Source organism: Drosophila navojoa, chromosome 3 (genome assembly GCF_054131105.1).
Source record: "Drosophila navojoa isolate 15081-1374.11 chromosome 3, UAZ_NAV_1.0, whole genome shotgun sequence".
Lineage (NCBI taxonomy): Eukaryota > Metazoa > Arthropoda > Insecta > Diptera > Drosophilidae > Drosophila > Drosophila navojoa.
This window is the reverse complement of record NC_142891.1, coordinates 27,525,171-27,545,064: the sequence shown is the minus strand read 5'-3', so window position 1 is coordinate 27,545,064 and position 19,894 is coordinate 27,525,171. Positions and strand designations below refer to the sequence as shown.

The following is a 19,894-nucleotide window of genomic DNA, read 5'->3' as shown; positions in this document are numbered from 1 at the left end:
CAGAATAATACGCTTTATATCCGAGTACATTAAATACATTCAGAATGCCTTTGCACTCATCGAGCTGACGAATCAAATTGACTAGTAAATTGATTGGATTTGCTTAAGCCGATTTGACTTGATATTACGTATCTCAAGTGTTGAATATTGTACATAATTGTTCGAAATTGATTGCGTAATGTCTATAGAGAGTAGAGAAGGTTTTGCTTTAGGTACAACAATCATTTAGTTAGGTACTTTTTATTGAAACTGGGTTAATATACCATTTATTTATATTCATGTAGATGTATGTATATCTGGCTATATTGAAATTCTTATATATTGACGCCGTTTGAGCATTGTACTTTTAGTTGTATTTAGTTGAGATTTGAGGATTTGTAATACATAGCTATATCTAGTTTTAAATAACACGAAACATACACACATATTTACATATATATGTGTGATTTTTATTAACTTTAATATATATATATATATGTATATATAATCATTAAATCTTAATCACTGCAAGGTACACATGACATTTCAACTTTATAAAGCGCATGGCTTCAAAGTTTTTTGTTTTAACAATTTTTCAAAACAATTGGGAATAATTGAACGCAAAAATAAACTCTCTTAGTTTAGGTTTCTACCATATTTAACATTTGTATAATCTAATTAATGTAATTTTATGATTATAATTTGTAAAAATAGTTTGCTGCAAATTGAAGTAAGAAAATATACATCCATATATTTAGTTTACTTAGTACAGCTTTCTTGCACCTAAATTCTGTTATCTAGAAGACAGTCCATTGAGTAGAGCTTACGGCTAAAGGGATCTCGAGTGTGAAACACGGATTATATAGCTTAGGTAAATTAGTATGAAAATAGATTGTGGGATATGGTAGACAAAATACCATCAGGTAGAGCTTACACCTAGGAGGATCTATAAGTATGCATAATAAACCATTGCTAGGCAAAGGAAAAATATAAGAGAAGTGGTACCAATTTTTGAAGCTCTTAAAGACGGGTCTCTTTGATCATACCCTTGCAGAGAACGAGCAAGGAATAAAAAATATAGTTTATTTACAAACATAAGTATACTGTGGACTCTGCTTTGTCCATAGGGAAAAGCTACCAAGTGTTGAGTAGATCTTCATGGTACTTGTCGTAGATTCCTAGCTAATATTAAGCTGTCAAACCGCTGAAATTAACACAAGCTTTAGTGATCATTTTAAATTTAACCAGTATATGTTTGCAAGGGTATTTATTCTATCTGCAGCCCTAAGGTGCAACATTTTCTCTTAGATTTTTATGACGTTACATTATTTCTCATTTAATTTTTTGCATCTTAGTTAACTAGATTTGTATTTAAATTGCAAAAGCCGAGTACACATATCTAGCATGGAAAATCAACTGGCCATAGGAATTCGCAATTTTGGAGAATATATTATTTGATGTCCATGGCATATACATTGATGTACAGCTGAAGTCCAAGTGTTTGTAAATTTCCTAACCTAAATTTATATTTCACCCAGATACCCTACAATTCTCTTCAGCATACTCAAAAATAAAGAACATCTAACACACGCCCTTTGAACTTTTTTCGGCCTTTTCTCGTATTGTCGTCGAAGTCGCAAATGTCTCACAGATCCTGTTCCATTCGTAGTCTATTGGAAATTTTTCATACGCTTCTTGTGAAAGTAATAGTCTGATATATAAGAAAAAACAATCAAATAAAGTATTTTAGTGTAGATCATCCGGCTATGAGCTCCAGCTGAAGCTTTGATATTCCTTGAAATTCAATCGGAGCTTTATGGCTATTTAAAGTATAAAAAAAAAGAATATGAGTTGATGTATGCTTCGTTATGTATTTATTCATGTGAAATTATATTATAAAGGACATTTGAACATAAAAGTAAGCGTAAAACTAAATTAAATTAAATGCCATATCTCAGTGTCAGTGTCACACAAAAACAGCGCAGGAAACAAATGTTACAAAAGAAAACTACACTCAGAGAAACAAGAATTATATTTAATCAGTGCAGAAGCAAAATGTTCTATAGTAATAATAAAATAGGTATGCTTCATTGCTGTTTCATTTAATTAAATTCACAAATTTAATTGATTAATTAACTTTTTCTCTGAGTGTACCTTTAAGTTAGATTGGAAAAGAGGGTAGAGAGAGAAATGCAAGAGAACAATTTTACTTTTTATCACAATTGCGTATGAAAAATTTCTTTAATTGCTAGAAACCGCCACGCCCAGTGCCGCCCCCACTGCCGGAGTGCGACGCCCCCAGCACAGATTGCGGCACCAGGATGCGAGGCAGCGTCAACGAGCGCTTGGGACAGCTGTGCCGTTGCGGCGTCGTCTGATCCGGTGTATGGCCGGCAGATAAGCTGGCCTGGGCAGTTAGGGCCGCTGCCGGCTCTACCTCCGCTAATGGCACCGGCCTGTCGTCGAGCTGCTCCGTGTGTCACGCATACGACTGCGCTGTTTGGGGCATCATGCCGGCTGTGTAGCCGGCATCGAGGCCAGGTCTCTGCTCCACCAGGTTCTTGAGCCGGCCGCGTAGCTCCTCGAGACTCTTGGACTTGGCTTTGTTGATGCGCTTGTACTTCACGTCCTTGGGCTTGGTCACGGATCGATGGTTGGACATGACACGATTGTAGGTCGTCACCTGCGACTTGCCGTTCACCTGCTCCGGAAGTTGGCTGGTGCTTGGGATTGGGCTCGAGCTCGGGCTTGGGCTTTGGGGTTGCAGTTGTGGTACCTTCATGCTCAGTGTTGTGCAGGGCGTGGCATCGTGGCTGGGTGAGCGTTTCAGTGCGCCCAGCTGGCGACGCGGCACGGCCATGGCCGCCGTCATGGAAGTATCTTTGGCTTTGCTGTCCGTGGCATCCGACGCTCCGTCGATCTGTCCCTCGGTGGAGCTTGAGCTGAGTGCTTTGTCCGATCGATTCTTGAACTTGTCGCGCTTCTCGGCCACGTCTGTGGTCGGCTCCGGATCCTCCTCCACGGAGTACACCGTCTCCAGTATGTCCGGACGACGCAGATAGCAATTGTTGCGCCTGGCCGCTCCATACTTATTCAGATTCGTCTCAATGGCATCCGATATGGAGCGCACGATGGTGATGCCGTCACTAGCTAGCACGCCACCCAGTCCGCCGCCTCCGCTGCTCCTGCGACGCGTGCCCAGAGTCATGTTGCTGTCCGAGTCAATGTCCTCTAGCACCACGGCCGAGTCGGAGTCGTTTAGAGAGTCCAGCTCATTGGCATAGCTCGCCTCGATGCTCTCCAAGCCGTGGTCCACCAGGCGCGTGGATAGCGTATCTATGATCTTCTGCTGGCGCTGTATGGTCAGCTCCCGATGGCTCAACAGACTCGCGATTTGCTTCTGCTTGCGCTTAAGCCGCGCCTCCAGCAGCAGCAGCTGAGACGTCAGCGAATTCATCTGATCCGATTTCTCCTTCTGATAGCGATAGTGTTGCTGCACCTGTGTCAAGAAGAGAAAGTGACGTTAGTGATGTGAATGCAATTCCTTAGAGTTTCTATTTCTATCATCTTCCACTATCCCCACAATAAATTCTTGGTTACCTGCAAAAACAAATGCGGAAAGATGCGGAGAATATATGTATATATTATTATTATACCCTGTACCAATTGAAAATGGTTTTGTTAAAAGTATGTAACAGGTGGGGAAAGAGGCGTGGCAGACCCCACAAAGTGTATATATTCTTGATCAGGGCGACCAGCTGAGTCGATTTGGCCCTGTCCGTATGTATGAACGCGTCGATTTCAGAAGAACTTTTTTTTAAATGTCCGCTATATACGGACATATCGCGCATATCGAGTATATCACTAAAAAACGATAACTCATTCCGATACTTTTTTATCGATAAAAAACCTTATCGAAGATCACTTAAAAAATTATATCTCCTACATCTTTCAAGCTAGAGTCTCCAAAATGTATATTAAGATGAATTTTATACAATTTCGGTTTTTGTTAAAATTTACCTTCCACCCCTAAATCCACCCCCTCACCATCATCTTTGTAAAAGTTGTATATCAAATACTGGAGACTTGTGCTTTAGTATACACATACATTTAAACATTATGATTACGTTCTAAAAGTATCATTACGATCGTACCTCTAGAAATCAAATTATTCCACAAATAAGTTCTCATAATATCGCCAACACTACAGCGCAACCCAAGCGCAATTGCCTGTATATGTGAGTGTGTGTATGCGTGTGTTTGTTTGTATGTGTGTGTGTGTGCGTGTGTTTGTTTGTATGCGTGCGTGTGTGCCAATTATTATTGAAATATCAGTTGCTTGTAGGGTTCAGGGAATCTCGTAGTCGAGCAGTCTCGACTAGAGCTTTCTTACTTGTTAAATTACTTTAATCTAAAATATGAAAAAAAATAAAACCTCAAAAATCTTCCGGAAAATAGAGCTTAAAATAATATATTTTTCTTTTGTTTTAAGTCTTTGGAAATATTTGTACCCCTTAACCTATTATGACTTTAGATATTGTTCAGACTCAATGAATGACTAAAAGATACCCTGTTCAAATGTATATACGTTCCGAAGCACAAGCCTCTAATACTTAAAATAAATATGTATATACTCAGTAAATCTGTAGTCTCCAGGTCTAATAGTATTCAAGAGAGGCAGAAAAAACTAAATCACTTTTTCAATTGTTCTCCATAAAAAGTTATCGGATGGTTTATCGAAAAAATAAGACAAACTTGTCTGCGATGATTCCGTCTGCCTGTTACATACTTTTTCACAAAAACATTATACTCTGATTTTCCATTTTGAGCATATGAGCTTGCTTAGAGCACGATATGAGGACTCGTAGAAGATATAAGGATATGAAGCTTGGTATTTGGGGTCGAGCCCGCTTTACCCTGATTAACATGGGCTTACCTGCATGGCATACGCCTTGCGCCACTTCATTATGTGCTCCGTCTGGAAGCGCACTTTTGAGCGAAGTTCTTCAATAATAGCTCGTGCTGTGTGCAAGTCCTTTGGATCCTGATTCATCATATTGAGGCGCAAGTTGCTCGTGTGACTGGAAACCGGCAACGGAGGCGGCCATTGAAACTCTAGGGGCGGCTGATGCACATCCGTAGGCAGCGAGCCGCGCGGCTGTGCCGCCGACTTGTTGGACTTGGGTGTGGAGGGCACAGTGGCGCCACCCCCTCCGGTCGCTCCGCTCACTCCTGCAATGCCCACGGTCGTAGCCGTCATGGTCATGGTAGCCGTGGACGCTGGCTGAGTGGGCTGTTTTTGTATGCTGCAGGCCATGCTGCCGATGCTCTTTGCGAATTGCGTGGCCCGGCCGGCATACATTGGGCCCGGGGCAGAAAATCAAGGAGCTGTTGTGGGTGTAAGGCTATGAGCTCTGGGTTGTAGGCTGTAAGCTGTGGGCAGCGAACCGCTAGACGGCCAGCATGCGCCCCAACGACTGCAGCTGGATTGTTATCCGACGAGTTGTCCTGCTGCAATGAAAAAAAAAAAAAAATTATTTATATATTTATTGATTGGCGAACATTTGCGTGGATATTCAATTATGGCAGAGACTGTGTTTCAGCTCTGTGCAGCGCATATCGATGGAGTTGAGCAAGTGTTAAAATAGTAATTGATTGATAAAGAGCTAAGCTTTTAATGGGTTCGCAACAGCTCAACAAAATGACAAACGAGCTGTAGTTATGCGTGACACAAGGGAGAGAAGAGAACCTTTGAACAGCTGTACAACTAACTAGGTTTGAATATAAAGTCTGGCACTGCATATATACTCCAACTCTAGATTATGCCAATCGAATTCGGGTCAATATGGTTAATTCACGTAACAAAAATATGTTGAAAATATATTTATTTTAAGTTTGAAGATGTTTTTTGAATCGAACTTATTTTCCTTATTTCGAATGCAGAGCCCAGTGAATATAATTTTAATGAATGATTCTGAGTAAAAACGACAGAAAAGTCAAAACTCTAGGACTGGAAAAATAATAATATGTTGTGTTCAATAGTGTAAAAATATATCTTAGAAATCACTAGAATCAACAGACCGGAACAACTTGATACTTTATTATTCTAGGGTAAGTACGAGTAAATGTTCCAAATTTCAAGTGATTAGATTCAACAGCTGCGAAAAGATTGCATTCTGACTGATAGATCTTAAGACGCAAGGCGAACTTTTCACCAAACCTATAAACTGGTGTAAGCAGTATAGCAAAGACTTAGTGTTGTACAATCTTGTTTGAATGTTAGTTTTAGAGTTGGTCAATCTCGCTCAATCTAGCAATCATATTCAATTCTTACTTTAATGCGGGAGTATTCACAGCTATTGATTATTGTTATTCCCCACACTCGTGCGTTGGAATACTGGAAGTCATAGTACATAATCAACCAGTTTTAGCTCTGTCTGACAGTTAGCCACGTCGCATGTTTGCATTTGAGTGCCCGGACTTCGACTCGACTCTTCACATTTGTCAGGGCTGCCAGCATGGGTCACTCTTACAGTGCCTCGCCCACTCACCTAGAATAGACCAGTGGCACACCTTAACTTCCAGCAGGACAATGTGCTCAGAATTGAAGTCAGGTTGAAGTAATTATTTCTGTGTAGCTGCGTGGCAGTGGCTCGTGTTGCGCATTAAAATGCGGTGAGATGGCGGCATAAATATTGCGCATACGCCGCGTGCGCCAGCTGTCATGCAAATTACATTTGGCCGAAAGCGAGAGCTGAAAATGCGATATTATGCAAAGCGGGGGTAATTATTTGCATACTCCGGCCGTAGTACATAAGTTCAATTCGCGTTTAAGCGCCATTCAGCAAATTAAATGCATTGTCGGCCGCTTCTGGAAATCATAATTATAATTAAAATTATTCATTTATATGCGCTATGATTTAATTACTTCCGCTTCCATCCTCGCCCCCGCCCACATTCACGCAATGCGGCACACATTTACTCAGGTGTGGCATATTCTAATTTCAATTCGGATATAGGCCCGACAAGGACGTCCATTACTATTTTATGGCTCGTTGCTCTGCGGTCATTTAGGGGTTTATTACTTTTGGCTTTGCCTGATTAGAAGATTAGCGCAGCGACTCGACGCCCGTGCAATGAGCAGGAATATTGTCAAGTAATGTGAAAATTAAAGGTGCGATAACTGTTAAGGTGTCACTTATAGCAGTCAGACCGTTGTCAAATATCTAACATAGGTATGCCTATAGTTCAGTATAGGAAAATCGCAAAAGGCAAATAAACTTTTGCTTTTGCTTAGATATAAAAGTTATTCTGTCTAGAGAGACATACATAAAATAATAATTATTAATATTGATTTCCTTTTTTCATGTTTTTTAATTCGCTTTAAGGGCAGCCAATGCTATCTAAAGCTTTCGATTAGCAAAGGTAAATAATAAATACATAAATAACATTTCGATTTTTGAAGCTATATGGTATATTTTATGGTATATTTTTAATAAGCTATCTCAAACTATTTAAAAAAAAAAAAAACGAATTAATTCGTGGCTATTAAAAATTAAGAATTATCAAAGGAAAATTACAATTACACAATATTGCTTATTAAAATAATTAATTTGAACCTAATTATATATATTTAGACTTATAAATAAATCCTCATCAATTGATAACACCTATTATTAAATTAATGTTAAATAAGAATTTGTATATTAAACTAATTCATTTTATCTTTATAATATCTAGTTAAAATTATTTTCAAAAACTATTATTAATATGGAAATACTAATGTCAACTTAAAATTGGTATGATATTAAAAATTAATTCATACATAAATTCTAATTGATACAAAATACTCTTTGGTTGCTTTGATTAGAGACAATTTATAAATTAATTAAATTAATAAAGATTGATAATTTGACTTGTTAAGTTCATCACAATTGTTAATCTGATATATTCTGAAATAATAAGAATTATTTGAATATAAGTGATCTCATTTGTGCCTTATGAAAACTGATAAATATATAACTGATAAATTTACATATATGTAAATGCCCCACGCCCACATTTGACGTTGTTTTGTGTTTGTTAGTTTGCGAGGGCGTGGCACGAATGAGATTTCGCAGGCAACTTAATTGAGACAACGCATTTAATGTTATTGGGCGTTAAACAACCCGTTGGACAGCCGGCAATAAATCCAAGTTCCTAATGCGGTGCCATAACAATCGAGTGGCCCTTGGAGCTAGGAAGAAGACCTGCTCATTGAACTGTGGGCAAATGCCATTAGCAGCTAATAGGCACGTGAGCTGCATGATTCTCCCAGGCTTTTCCTAGCGGGCTGCACACATCTTTCCCAGGCTGCATGCTAGAAGCCGAGGCGATTGTCATAATTAAAAATGATGAATGAGTTGGCAATTGAGCAGAAGATGTTGCCAATTGGATTCGACGCAGATCGTTGCGCCGACAAACAGACAGACGGACGGACAGACGCTGGCTCAGACTCAACAATTTTCATTTGATGCGACAGCCGGACAATTGTGATTACAGTGAGCAGGCCGCGCTGTTTCGTGCGTGACTCTTGGCCATGGCCAGAACATATTTGTTAATTGTTTTCAATTTCGTGCAGCATTCCCCAGTTGCCCCAGCCGCGCATTCTTTGCTGTCATTATTAGTGTGTGATGATCGAAACGGAAGCTCTTTAGCCATTCTTCCTCTGGCTCTCAGCCTGTGGCCGCCCTTGCTGATGAATTGCACAAATTAAGGCCAAGAGTCATCACAAATGAAAATGTTAAAAATGTTGCCCTGCGTTTGCCTCGCTTGAGCTGCTTCGCCGGCTTTGCCCAGAAGTGCTTCTTGTCGCTTGCTTGCCAAACAAAGGAAGACTTGGCTTTTGCAATCAAATTGCAGTTGGCTTAGCTCAGACCAAGTTCTCTTGCATTAACAAGATTTTTTTAATTACACTCAACAATTCAATTTCACTCAATTAGCAGGCACGCAGTTTGTTCCCAACTGACAACTGACTGACGCCAGATTCCAGATTACGGATTATGCATTAGCTCAACTGTTATACAACTAGTTGGCTTTTCTTCTTGGTCTCTAATTAGTGTAAAGCTCTTACCTAAACAGCTCAGCTGTTGCTGCTTTTGCTGTTGCCTTTGCCAGCTTTTCCACTTGACGTAATCACGCCTAATGCTTGACATTAATTAAACTGTTCCGGAGTTTGGACTGCATCGTGTTGCACTTTGAAGGACAACACCGGATGCGCGTATGTGTGTGCTGTGGCATATACTCGCTCACAATGCGAAGAGAGATACATTTTATAGGTAACGTCCCTAGGTCGTTTAAAAGGCTATTTTCTTAGTCTATTCAATATTGGGAAACCGCATAATACTATATAAAATCGTGTTAAATTATATCTTCCACAGTTTTCACGCTTAAGCATTATATATTATTTTATATGTATTTGAGCGTCGTTATACCCGGATAACCACTTAGGGGGCCTTCGCTAAAAGTCGAATTATACTGTATTATATATTATTGTCATATGTCGAATAATTGTTATCATAGCTTCTCTTGTATGATGGGCGAATATTGTGCAGTTGGTTCTCTCCAACTAGTATGCAGTCAAAGCTAAGTGACTTCGAGGCATAATGCATATATATACATACATATATACAAGTACATACATATGTACATATATGCCTGTGCATGAGTGGAATTATGTGGGAGATTGAGTGCGTATTAAACTGATTGTCAAGTGGCTGGACAATCAATTTTGCGTTAAATGCTTCGCCAGCCATCGTCGCTCAGCAAACTGTTGCTTTTGATAGCGTTTTAATTAAATTTTAATAACAATGCCAACAGACAGCGACAAAAACAATCAACGTTCAGCGAGCAACAGCAACAAAAACAGCAGCAAGAACAAGAACAGGATCAGCTTCAATGGCAGGGGAAGTACAAGCGGGCGAGCCTTTGGCCAGTTTAATTAAATTATTCACAGCGAGCCTAATGATATAATTTAACACCTTGCTGTGCGCCGTTGCATAACAACAGCGACCACGCCCCTAATAATGAGAGCAGATGAAATACAGCACTGCCTATGCCGAATCCGAAATACCCTGCAAGGAGGAGAGCTGTGGGAACTGTTGAAGCATATTAAGCAATCAAGGGTTTTCAGCTCTCAAAAGCTTTGTTATAGCCAATTGAATTAAATTCGCTTCAACTTCACTATATATATATATATATATATATATATATATACCTATATATATATAACCTAATAATATATATATATATATATATATATATATATATATATATATAACCTAAACCACTTTTCATTTAGTTTAGATATCTTGCTCTTTCTGATGCACACCATTCCGTATATAACTATGGAAGCGGGAGCCTAAATTAATTAGATGGTCTACAGGTAGGCAAAACATAATTAGCACAAGTTAATTAGCCATTACAACTTAGCTGAAGTCATAGATGCAAAGATCAAAACTCGATTTTAAGGATTCCCTAAATATAAATATAATACAAACAAAATTATTTAAGAAAGTGCAGTAAATATGAAATAAATCGAATTTAATTTTCTCAAGTTATTTAAGTCTAAATAAATGAAGTTTTGCCTAGAAACTTTTAATATTTTTAGGTAGAGTTGATAATGCCCTAGTCCCACAGTTAAACGCTGATATATTGAAATACATTCAGTCACTACACTAATTGCCTCTCGTATAGAAACACCTGAACTGAATTATGAAATCATTGTAAGATTCCGATTCTTATTTAACATTAAGAAAATGTTCTTTAATTTTCAATATTCTTTTTCCGTCTCTAATTATGAATTTGTATTCTACTTTTAGGATATATACGATCGCACATTCAAATCAAGTGCGATCGCGAAACTCATGCGAATGTCGAATTGCTTTAGTTGAATAGTGCATGAAGTCAAGTATATTAGGGAACTTTTATGCTTTTCATTTATTACACATTATTGCTTATGCATGGGCTCTGCAGAGGTTGACGACCTTTGATGCCTGTAATACCCTTTTCATTGCAAATTGCTGCTGGGTAGCTTGCCCCAATGTTGTGTCCTTTCAGGGCCCATAACATGAACAGCTGTTGTGTCTCTTGAGTTCCCCACTCAACTCGCCTGGCGCCTGGCCATTTCGTTGCGGTTCATAATGAATTTTGCTCCTTACTCAAGCTGGCAACTGTTCGGGGACAAGCTTGAAATGAATTACATATTGTGGGAGAGATATAAACTATGGGAGCAAAACGAATTATGGAAGCCTGTGTGGAGTGCTCATATTCTTGTCAGACTGTGGAGGCTGCCAAGATCCATCAGCTTAATGTAGACCCAACTAGGGGGTTAATTACAATATGCATTATCTATTCACAGTCTGAGAGAAACTTTTCAAGTGTTTCAACACGTCTTGGGGGGAATTTAGATAATTTGCTGTTGCGTTTGCCGAAATACTTAAGTATATTGGCTTAAGGCTTTAAGGGGCCCACAATCTCAGCTTGTCGACTAATTTTCAAGAGGCAAAAATATTATTGATGCCACAGGCCCAACAAGTGCTCCTGGCTCAGGCGAAATCAAATCAAATGCGGCTACTCACGCATAATTTTACAAACAAACAAACAACAACAGCTGTCTGTATACAATACATTTTTATATATATACATACATATAAATATATATATATATATATAGATGCATATAAAGAATCCTTGACGGAGATGAAATGAGATCCGCGGCGGGGCGAGGCGAGGCGCTGCCTGCCAGAGATCTAATAAATTATTCAAAAATACCGGTTGCTCGAGGGGCTGGGGCTGCCGGGGAGCTGGGGGTGTCCTTTAAAGGAATCTGTTGCCGAGTATACGAAATTTGTAAGGTAAACAAAGTAATGCTCAGGTTGTCAAATAATAAGCAGAAGCGAGACGCAGGTAATTGAAAACGGGGCACGACACCCGCCCCCACCTGCTACACTATGGGAGAAATATGTGTGTTATTGATTGAGTAAATATTTAATGCACTTTCGTACATATATTTTGCGTATGAAGCGGCTTATTACGGTCACGTTCTGCCAATAAAAGCTAAGAGCAGGCGCGCTTTGCATAAACCTATACAGAGACACACCTCTTAGCCCCTCGCCGGGCCGACAGATAGTAGAGGAGTGGAGGAGAGGAAAGCCTCTCAGCTGGTGCTATTGTGTTTCCACTGGACAATAATACTCGGAAAATATATGCAAACAATGTTAGTCAGAAGGCGAATGAAATTCATTTAGTTTAGCAAAGCTGTTGCCTTAGCGTGGCATTAAAATGCCATAAGGATAATTTTAATTCTACTATGGTGGATAAAAAGTTTCATGTCAAAAACACCAAGGAAACTAATGATGTACTTGACCGTTGAAATAACCCAGTGGAGAAGCTCTTCAAGCCCCTCAAGAAATCTTGGCAAAGGTCTAGTCCTTCAATGGAACAAAGGTAAACTGATCTCGAGGATGTTGTAGCTCAGCAGAATTAATATGTATATATAGCTGCAATACAATGCTTCGAATTGTATGTAAAATTCTCGATTAAACATGAATTCATGCGTTCAAAATTGAGATGTACATATAGATTTTAGAAAGTTGAAGTTGAATAATAACTTATGATTTTAATCGAATTGCCTAGGATAATTGGGGACGGTACGAAGACTTGACAAATAAATTAATATCTGTGATTACATAGAAACTCTTTTGATTGATACTAGAAATTCAGTCTACAATAAATTGCTTTCAGTTAAGAAACCTCTACTGCTCGCCAGTGCTGACGAGAAAAATTCTTCGCCAGCTCAGTGACTCCAGCTTATGGCAACTTGAACTTGTTATCCGTAAATTCAAGCAAAGTGGACTACCGTAATGCTACATAAGTAAGCAGAGCTTAGAGTCTGTATTTGCATTTTGACACGCTTTCGCACTGTCCACTTGACAGATAATCCACTCATTGTTCTTTTAGTTCAACGCCAGCCAAAGATTCAGACGAGCTGGTAATCGCTTCACCTGCCAAGCGTCTAAACAGCTGGCGAACCCAGCCGAGGTATGGCAAAGGCACAGCAACAGCTGAATGGCAGTGGATGGCTGCACAAATTTCAAGGCTATCTCATTTATGATTCATGAGACTCGGCCAGCGTTTTCGGCCTGATGTATGTCCACCCCAAAAGCCCAAAAACGAAAAGAAAAAAACATAGCTGAAATTCAACAGCATTTAAACGTGTCCTTTCGTGTTTTGGTGTTGGCCAAGGTAAACAAACATGTTGCCAGAGCTGGAGCCCCAAATGCCCCTGGGTCAGCGCCATGCACGTGTTTTCAAGCGGACGACCAAAAGGTTCAGGTGTGCAGGTGGTGTAAAAGGGCGTGGCTGTGACTGTGACTGTGACTGGGGCTGGGGCTGGGGCTCATTTGCCCTCATACATTACTCGTATTTGTCTGCTTGCGGTTTGTTTTATCTGCATGAAAAAACAGTGTAAAAATCACGTTTAACGCACAAATACCAATGCGTGGCTCTGCAGCAGACAAGTGCCTAAAAGCAGACTACCAACAGACATCAAGGCGAGCCACAACACAAGAGAGAGGGGGAGAGGCGACCGGACAAACACATGCACCTCGTTAATTAAGCAGACGCACAGTTTGGGTGGCACAGCTGTGACCAGAGCTCATACAACTTTCAAGCACTTGCGAGACCGAAAAACACAAAAACCCCTCCAGGATTTTGACCACAACCGCGGCTGTCAACCTAACATATCTGGCCATTCGTAATATCTAAAAATATCAGCTCTAGCATTTCCCGCGCTTTATATACGAATATACGCATATACTATATAGCTATATAGACAGCTAAATGGCTTTTGCCGTTTTATATGCCAGAAACATGCATGCAAAAGTTTATTTATTGTTGCGAAATTGTCGCGTGTGACGTTAAAACTGCTAACTACATGGCTAATAGAGGAATGCCCGGAGAGTATACTAAAAATTTCATGGATTTTTACTTTTCTTTTTTTAAAGCGCGATTCAATTTTAGTTGCTGACAATTGAAAACTAGCGATAAATGAATTGAATACAAAATTTATTAGTTGGACAGCACTTAAAGCAATTGAGCGATAACAAAATTAATAAATGGAGCAGAAACATTTTTCTGGATTGAAGCTTATAAATAAAACTTATATAAAATACATTATGTTTGAGATTACTATATATTTTATGTGAGGAATATTATATCTAAGTTATCTCCATAAAGTGAATTTACTTATGATCAGAGCCAAGAGAGAAGTTAATGTCCGCATTTATGACTAATTTGATTAACTTATCTTTAAGTAGTCTACTTCTAGTCTAAAATTTATTCAGACTGCACGTAAGTGTATATATTGAATTTGAATAAATCTTAATTCTTTAGATATTCAAAGTATGTACTTGAATCTTTTTTTTTTTTTTTATCTATATATTGCTTAAACTATAATTATATACATATATGATTAAAAAATTAAAATAAATTAAATTAAAAATATTAGAAAGATAAAAACTTACGAATTATCTTCCACATTCAAAGTATTCACAAAAATAAAAAATGTAATGAGAAAATATTAGAAAAATACAAAATTGCTGAGCTCTCATAAAATAGGCAATAATAAGATGTTTAAGGTATCCGAACGCATTGAGTTATGTGGATTCACACAAGTTTTACATAATATATATGTCGGATATTTCTGCAGATTAGACTATTTTGTGGAGTGCAGCTTGTTCCTTCACTGTTGCCCTTCTTCCTCTTGCTAATCAACTGTCTGATTTTTCACTAGCACGTTCAATTACATCCTTCGCAACCAACTGGCAACCTCGTCAGGACCACACTTGATATTAGTGTTAGCTAACATCTTTATTTCTTACATTGCATGATTTGCTGTAAGTTTAAAGTGTTTTGCTGAAGCTCTGCTCGCGACTCACAGTTGGCTCACATCTCTTGCCAAAACCTTGCCCATGTCCAAAGCGACTAACAAAAAGCTTATCAATACAGTTATTTCCAGCAACAGCAGCAGAAAAAGCAACATCAACATCAACTTCAAATCTTATCCTTGCCGCAGCTGGTTGCACGTGCAACAACAGAACAGGAAAACGCAAACAGCTTGAGTAAACGATTGCGCCCTGTGTAGATATTGTCTGCTGCCTCCGTCATTCTTTCGCTCCGTCGTTCCACCTGCCCTTTACGTGACGAGCAGCTGAATGGGCAGACACAATGTGCCCCAAATTGGCCCTAAAGTGGACTTGGAGGAGGCTTGATTAGACGCTGCCCAACTATACTACTGCGTGGCCCAAAAGATGGTCTAAGTTTAATATAAATACTTAAATATATACATGTACTTCTCTCCTTCCGTGCTTACCTACCCAGAGTCAGTCAAAGTCTTTGCCAGAACTGGGTCATCGCCTGCGACCGAGTCCTGGCCAGAGTCCTGCAGTTCCTGCCTGTCAGTCAGCTCTCTGTGCCGCAATTTAATTGCATAAATTGCCAACATGTCTCTGCTAATGGCTGTACTAACTATTTATGATGCAATTAAAGGACAGCTAATCGAATCACTCCTCTTCCTCGGGCATTGCATTGCATACTTAATTGACAATTGAACAAATCGGATCCGCTACTCGATTGACAGGATGTCCAATCAAAGAAACGAGCAGGAAACGAGCAATGAATATTTATTCCATAATGGCCAGTAGACAGCTGCATCGAACCAATCGGAAGTGTTATAAAAGTTGTCTTAAATTTATATTTGTAGGATATCGTTAAAAGTCTCAAACGTTCTTGCAAATACCGTCAAAATATTTATTTGTGCTACAAATTCAGTTTTTTCAGAGATAAATAATGTTTCTTATATACTACTGAATAATTTATTATTGTTAAGTATTTGGTTAGCCTCTTGAAACTTGGCAATTCTGAAATTCAATTATTATTAGCTTCGCTTCAACTTGCTTTGAGTTCATAATCATTATAAAGCATATGGAACAGATTTGAGCTCTACAACTTACTCCTCAAACTATCATCAATCACTCAACTCGTCAGCCAGTCAATCTCTGGTTCAGTGTTATGAAAATATTTTGGTTTATAATAAGGTAAGCATGCACTTAAATTCATTTTTTCGCTAAAGTTTTTTATTCAGACCGGCACATGTGTGCATAATCAATCACTCAATCAGTCAGTATTGAGTGGCAGAATTTGAATCGATTTTCAGCTCATAAGTTAATAAATTCTTTTGATATGACCTGCCTCGAGTGCGCTTATTATATAGTTTTGTAAGTTTGTGCTCGGCTTTTTGCGGCTCTAATTGACCATGAATATTTGATGGCTGTGCCCATAACAATACAATTACAAAAGTGATCAAAGTATTTACGTGAGTGCCCTACAAAATGTGAATGTGCCGTGCCTGGGGGCGTATGAGCGATATTTTCACATGGCATTCACGCTGAGAGCTGAGGGGTCGGCTCGTCAGCTGGCCGATTGGTCGGCTGGTAGCTGAACTATTTAGCCAGTAGCCCCATCGAACCCATCAAAAGTCAATCGATGTAATGCCGAAGCTACGTGAAAGCCATGAACCAGGGGCTGCTCGAAAGGCGAGGGAACGAGACTGGCCACGAATAATGGGGCTCAGCTTGACAGCCATGTGGTCTTTATCTGTGTGCATACGTTTGGTGGCCACTGTGCAGCTGCAGCTGGCTAGTGGCTTACCTGGCACGGCCACTCCTCGGCCACGCCTACGCGCGCCTAACTCTTAAGCGGCTGCCATTCCCGCTAAATGGCAGCAAATCTAAGCCACGCTGGATTCGCCATATAACTCAGCTCTTAGCTCTTGGATTGAACTGCATTTTCATTGTGCCCCACAACGAGAAAAAACACAAACAATCAATGGAAAGTAAAAGCAAATATACGACCAAAAAAGAAATACAAAGTGCATCGATAAAATACAGAAGAAGAAAAAAAAGAAGGAAAAGAAAAAAACGGTGGCAGAGTTGAGGAAATGTTTTTGCTGCTGCTGCTGCTGCTGCAGTAAATTTGAATTTAGTTTGTGGCTGCGAGTCGTCAAATAAAATGGAACGGAAAAGCTCTAAAGGCGCCTTCATGGATGCTGGCTGAGTTTCAATTAACTGAAAAGTTTTCTAGCCCGAGCTCGAAATCCTTTTAAGCTGCCTTTTTTGCTAACCACATTTGCCGATGTCCTTTGATGTGTTATTATTTATTCACACTTAAAGCTTGCTGCTGGCATATTCAAGAGCATAACCAAAATGTATATACCTACAGCTAAACTAATTCTTTTATCGGCTGATTATTTTAAATTATTTTAGTTAAGGCTATGCTGCTTTGTAGACAAATTAGAGTAACACATATTTGGAAGCGAATATCAATTTGGGATCTAATTCTAATAAGATATTGAAGTTCTAAATACATGTTACATATATATATATTTGATGTAAAATATTTATTTATATGTTATATTTAGCTTTCTAAAGAAAATCATTCCATTCAGGTGTATATTTATCAGCAAATGTTGCCATAGTTTTCAAAGTAAGCCGCCAAAATTGTTTTCTGTGTAGGCAGCTGAAGGCTCTCAATTGGCATCATCATCTTGTTTTTATCTATGGATGACGATACACATTTCAACTTTGGCCTCTTCTGCTTCATCCTCTTCGTCTTTCATCCTGCTGCGGAAGCGATTCCTTTTGGCACCTTAATTCAGGTGATTACTCCCAGCTGCTTTGGAAGTAGCTAACAATATTTCAGTTAGCCAGCGAGTTCACACTACCCCCGCATTGCGAATCAGTTTTGTGCGCCGTCATACAGGGCGTATACGCGATGGCAAAAGTTGGCCACGCTTTCGGCTGATTAGGTAAAAGCGAGTTTGCTCAGAGCCGAGAAAACAAGCTGGCACAATTTTTGCGGTTTTGTTGCGGTCAAGCAATTTATAGAATTCTACCGCAACGACAGAGTCGACAAGCAATAGAAAGGGCAAAATGAAATTTTAGAAAAAAAAAAAAACAATATGCAGCTAAATGAAAGAAAAAGCATCACGTCGACATGAAAACAAAATCTTTAAGCCGATTTGCTCAAGAGGGGAACACCAAAGAAATTGAGAATGCAAAAGAAAAAGAGAGCTAAATAGGAGAGAGAGAGAGAGAGGGTGAGAGCACCACAAACTGCTATAACAATTTTCAAGTTTATTTTGCAGCACTCAAAGCGGACGAAGCTGAAGCTGTAAATGGCATTTTTATTAACTAACATGCTCATGATGATACCTACAATGATTACGTTGATGCTGATGCGGATGATGATCATGATGCTGATGATGACGCCAACTTTGGGAAGTCCCCTATTGCAGTTTCGCTTGGGGCTTAAATAGTTCAGTGAGTAAGCTGTGGGCACTTAAAAAGCTTTAAATTTAGCTAAATATTTAAATATTTTAACTATTTAAAAACGACGTTGTGCAGCAAATATTTATATATGAGTATGTATCAGTATACATTCAGTCCGCTCTCTGACTAGTTGGAATTTATTAAAACTCTTGAATGTAGCATTCTATAAAATACTATATGTTATCGGTATATAGCGATCTGTTCTATGTATATTTTTTATTTTATTGCTGCCTAAAATCAGCATTTGAATTCGAAAAAGAAAACTTGTACAATCTCCGTATATATGTATCGCATGTGCAGCTACACTAATTGGTGTAGCTGTGCAGCTAAAAGAGCAAAGCCTGATAACTGAGTTATTGTTAACAACTTCTATTAATTAAAAATAAAAATAAAGGACGCATGGATATATGCGTCCCCCGTGAACATTCAAATCGAAATAAATCTTGTTCAGTTTTTTAGATTGAAACTCGTAAGGTTTCAATTGAATAAATCCTTGGTTTAATTCAGCTTTCTAGCGAGCCCGACTGCCCTTAATAAATTGTACATCAACTTGTATATTCATTTAATTATAAACGCTGACAAAGTGACTCAACTTTGCCTTTTATATTGTTGACAGAATGTTAACAGAATCTATGTTAAATATATTAAACATACAATGGTTATTGAAATAAATATTAAAGGATTCTAGACAATATAATGTAAGAGCTGAAATTGCTTGACTAGGAGATCCCCCGAGCCTTTTAATCATGCTAAGACTCTTATATCCACACTGACATAGCTATAACGACTCAGTTCGTTGCCTTGGTCAAAAATATACATACTTTCTGGGGTCATCCTGGTTGTTATATTTATTTAACAAAACCACAATACATTCACATCAGCACTCTCACCGACATCATCATGACCAGCAGTGTCGCACAAAATGCAAACTGCAAAAATTGTATTATACGCTATACCGTAAGACTTGTACACCTAATAATTAATCTTTATTTAATTTTTTTTACTTTCCCTCTTTTTGTATACTATCAGACTTAAACAAAGAAAAATGAAAAAGAAGATAAGCAAACCTACATATGTATGTACATATATAATAGATATTTATGTTTTTATGTATTATGCATGTAACAGGTATAACATCTTTTTTTGCCTTTATGTGTATGTTATCACGATAACAATATCACATTTTATGGCCAGTCCTTGCGTCAATATGCTTCTAATATATAGTATTATAACTAAATCACTTAGTTCAACTTTTGTTAATTCATTAAGTCTGAGTTACCAAAAACATCGACAACTTCCATCAACGTGTGCTTCGGAAAACTGAATATTTAATGTAGAGACTTCTTCTATATCTATGAAATACAAAAAATGCGCTAGCTATACAAGTCAGATTCGGTAAGAATACCTCAAGAGTTCGGCTCTGCCTGCAATGTATTATGTACTTTTTTATTGCTTTCTTCCTACTTTCTGGCTTTTCTCTTTATTGC

At 38.6% G+C, this 19,894-nt stretch overlaps 1 protein-coding gene across 1 annotated transcript; it reads right to left on the bottom strand.

Annotated features, from left to right (window-relative positions):
• Positions 1 to 486: 486 nt before the first annotated feature.
• On the bottom strand, positions 487 to 5,611 carry LOC149091950 (uncharacterized). Its single transcript, XM_089257006.1, has 2 exons — positions 4,916 to 5,611; positions 487 to 3,478 (listed from the first exon to the last, which is right to left on the bottom strand). The coding sequence occupies exons 1-2, from the start codon at positions 5,339 to 5,341 to the stop codon at positions 2,459 to 2,461; spliced, it is 1,446 nt and encodes a 481-aa protein (XP_089113132.1). The 5' UTR covers positions 5,342 to 5,611; the 3' UTR covers positions 487 to 2,458.
• Positions 5,612 to 19,894: the final 14,283 nt, after the last annotated feature.

Excerpts from the sequence above, each read along its gene's own strand:
- LOC149091950 (XM_089257006.1), bottom strand. The coding sequence starts at position 5,341 with ATGTATGCCGGCCGGGCCACGCAATTCGCAAAGAGCATCGGCAGCATG. Across the intron at positions 3,479-4,915 it reads GCAAGGCGTATGCCATGCAG|GTGCAGCAACACTATCGCTA; the intron begins GTAAGCCCATGT and ends TTCTTGACACAG.